At 44.3% G+C, this 2,950-nt stretch overlaps 1 protein-coding gene across 1 annotated transcript in view; it reads right to left on the bottom strand.

Moving 5' to 3' along the window:
- OXSR1 (oxidative stress responsive 1) overlaps positions 1-2,950 on the bottom strand; it is a gene marked incomplete at its 5' end in the record, with an annotated part of 101,202 nt that overhangs the window by 17,113 nt on the left and 81,139 nt on the right. The window contains one exon of the mRNA XM_015422779.1: positions 196-231. Coding sequence (XP_015278265.1) covers positions 196-231 — 36 coding nt within the window. The remainder of the gene's footprint in view (positions 1-195; positions 232-2,950) is intronic.

The raw sequence follows: 2,950 nt of genomic DNA, 5'->3' as shown, positions 1-2,950 counted from the left end.
CCTCGCCAGTATTACTACCGCTAATTCTGCAATAACGGGTTAGGAATGGATATCAATAAAAAGCTGTTTTGCCTACAGCATTTAAAAATGCTACATTATTTGTTAACTAAGCACCTAAGTACTTTGCAGAACGTAAAAACACAATCCCAAAGTGACAACGAGACAAAATTATGAAGAGTTGGAGCAACAATTTACCTCTGAATTCTGAGAAGATTCTTTAACTCTGGGAGACTGAAAAAAGAAAAGCAAAAACAACTGTCGTTAGCATGCAATCAGTATTCTCTGTAAGCTGTGCACGTGAGCGGCCGTTCATTAACACAGGAGGCCCCGCTCGGCAACAGTCTGGAGCCACGCAGGGTCTTGCACTGCCCATTGCTCATTTTAAGATTACAGCAGTTACACTCTGCTTTGGATGTGAAGAACCGCTCAGTTGGGGAGAAAAATTAGAGGGAACATTGCATGCAATACTGGAACAAACTCAACAGTGTCAAAGCATGTTGAGAATTACGTCATATGCATTAACACAATTTTTAAGTGCCCGGAGATCTGAGCCAAAGAGAACATGTTATCACAAACACATTTTCTTAAGCTAGGGTTGCCAACATTGGGTTGGGAAACTCCTGGAGATTTGGGGGCAGAGCATGGGAAAGGTGGAGTTTGGGGAGGGGAGAAAACTCAACAGAAGAAGAAAAGATTGGATTTATACCCCGCCCTGTACTACCCAAAGGAGTCTCAAGAGCGGCTTACGATCCCTTCCCCCCTCCCCGCAACAGACACCCTGAGAGGCAGGTGGGGCTGAGAGAACTCTTGAAAGAACTGCCCTTGAGAGAACAGCTCTAAAAGAACTTATGACTGACCCAAGGTCACACCAGCAGCTGCATGTAGAGGAGTGGGGAATCAAACCCAGTTCTCCCAGATAAGAGTCCGTGCTCTTAACCACTAAATCCAGAGACGCGGATTTAATGGCTTATAGCGCAGCTTGCTATTGGGTCAGTTGAATTGGGAATACGCAGTTCTAGGTTCCACTGGTAGTGGATATAATCCAGATGAAGTTTGGTTTGGTGTCTTAGAAAGTTATATATACCGATGGGCTGTGCAGGAAGGGTTTCTAAGGATGGAAGTAGGCAAAACAGTGGAGGGGTTTCCGAGGTTCCAAGAGCTCCTGGTCCCAGAACAGAAAACAGACAATATTTTAGTTGTATATATGGAGAACTGGCCGTGGACATGGACAGAACACCAAATGTCATCCCCTCGTCCAATTAGCTGAGTAAAAAAGGTAAAGGTTCCCTTGCTCGAAAGCCAGTCGAATCCGACCCTAGGGTTGCGGTGCTCATCTCCGTTTCAAAGCCGAAGAGCCAGCGCTGTCCGAAGACGTTTCTGTAGTCATGTGGCCAGCATGACTAAACACCAAGGCGCATGGAACGCTGTTACGTTCCCACTGAAGTGGTACCTACTTGCAATTTCTTGCTTTCAAACTGCTAGGTTGGAAGGAGCAATTAGCTGAGATAAGCGTGCTAAATCACCCGAGATCCATTGTCTCCAACAAACACCTTTATTCCCTATATCCCAAGCCTAGAGTTTTTCCAAATTGTTAGATATCTGTGAGTATAAGGGTGCCAACCATACGCCAAGCTGACCTGGCAGCTTCAATTACAGGTGAATGAACTTTTGTAAAATTTAAATGGGTAGAGCAAATCAGCCCAATGCCAATTGTACCTCTTATCTTAATTCAGTTCTGTGTTTTAAATATACACACTGATGCTAGCTTAGGAAAGAACAGCTAAACCTGGGGTGTCAAACATGCGGCCTGGGGGCCGGATCAGCCCCCCAGAGGGCTTCCATCAGGCCCGCAGTGGAACTGGCCATCTCCTGCTTCCAGTTCTGCTGCTGCATCATAGCTTGCTTCACCAGACTCTCTTAATCACTCAGCCATTTCCTGTTTTATCCTGGGTCCTAGACTCAGAACTCTGAGCATGAGATTTCATGGTGAAGCCGATAACTCAAAAGTAGGTTTGCAGCTTACAGACTCATACCTGAACAGCATACTCAAGACTGCAATAGGACAGGCATTTTGATGCAATAATTCAGAGCGAGAGGTGTCAGTTAACAGACACTGTTAAATAAACAAAATATTGCAAGAGTGCTAATGTTTTAACCATGTTTTTATTTTAACTAAAAAAACCCTGTCTTTGTGTCCTTTATAAAGTTTATATCTCTGCTACCTGGCATTACATTTAATTACGCACATGGCCCGGCCCAAGAAGGTCTCATTTATGTCAGATCCGGCCCACATAACAAATGAGTTCGACACCCCTGAACTAAACTCTTTTTCCAAAAGTATGTATTTTTCTATAAACTGCCTCTAAACTTCCCAGGCCAGATGTCTGCACAGATTAATTATAAGCCGGAGGGCCTGAAGAGAGACAACATTAGCAATTTGTTTTTTAATAATTAATACCTTCTGTTGGCAACATTTGAGACGCAAGAGCGAGTTCTCCCGAGTAAGCAAAAAGCTGGCTGCCTCTGCGAATATTAAATGGCAGCTAAGCTCTCTTTGGGAGAGAAAGATTCACGATTGTCCTCTAACTGATTCAGACATTTCCTCCTCCTGAGTGCCTCCTCCTCAAACACTTTTGGCACAGAAGCTGAGAGAGGGAGAAGCTAGTGGTATTTTGCAATGTAAGAATATAAAGAGATGCTACAACTGGATAAACGGCAATGGGATTGAGCGGGGGGGGGGGGGATGGGGAGAATGTTGGCTACCTGGGTCTCCCAACGGCAGGACGGTTAAGATTGTGTTTAATGGTTAATTTTTTAAAATGTATTTATTTTACTTTATTTTATTTATTTTAGCCAGTTTGGTATAGTGGTTAAGAACACTGACTCTAATCCGGGAGAACCGGGTTTGATTCCCCACTCCTCCATATGCAGCTGCCGGTGTGACCTTGGG

The sequence above is a fragment of the Gekko japonicus genome, unplaced genomic scaffold (genome assembly GCF_001447785.1).
Source record: "Gekko japonicus isolate JY-2015 unplaced genomic scaffold, Gekko_japonicus_V1.1 scaffold3483, whole genome shotgun sequence".
Classification (NCBI taxonomy): domain Eukaryota; kingdom Metazoa; phylum Chordata; class Lepidosauria; order Squamata; family Gekkonidae; genus Gekko; species Gekko japonicus.
The sequence above is the reverse complement of the archived record's forward strand: the minus strand, read 5'-3'. Positions and strand labels throughout refer to the sequence as shown.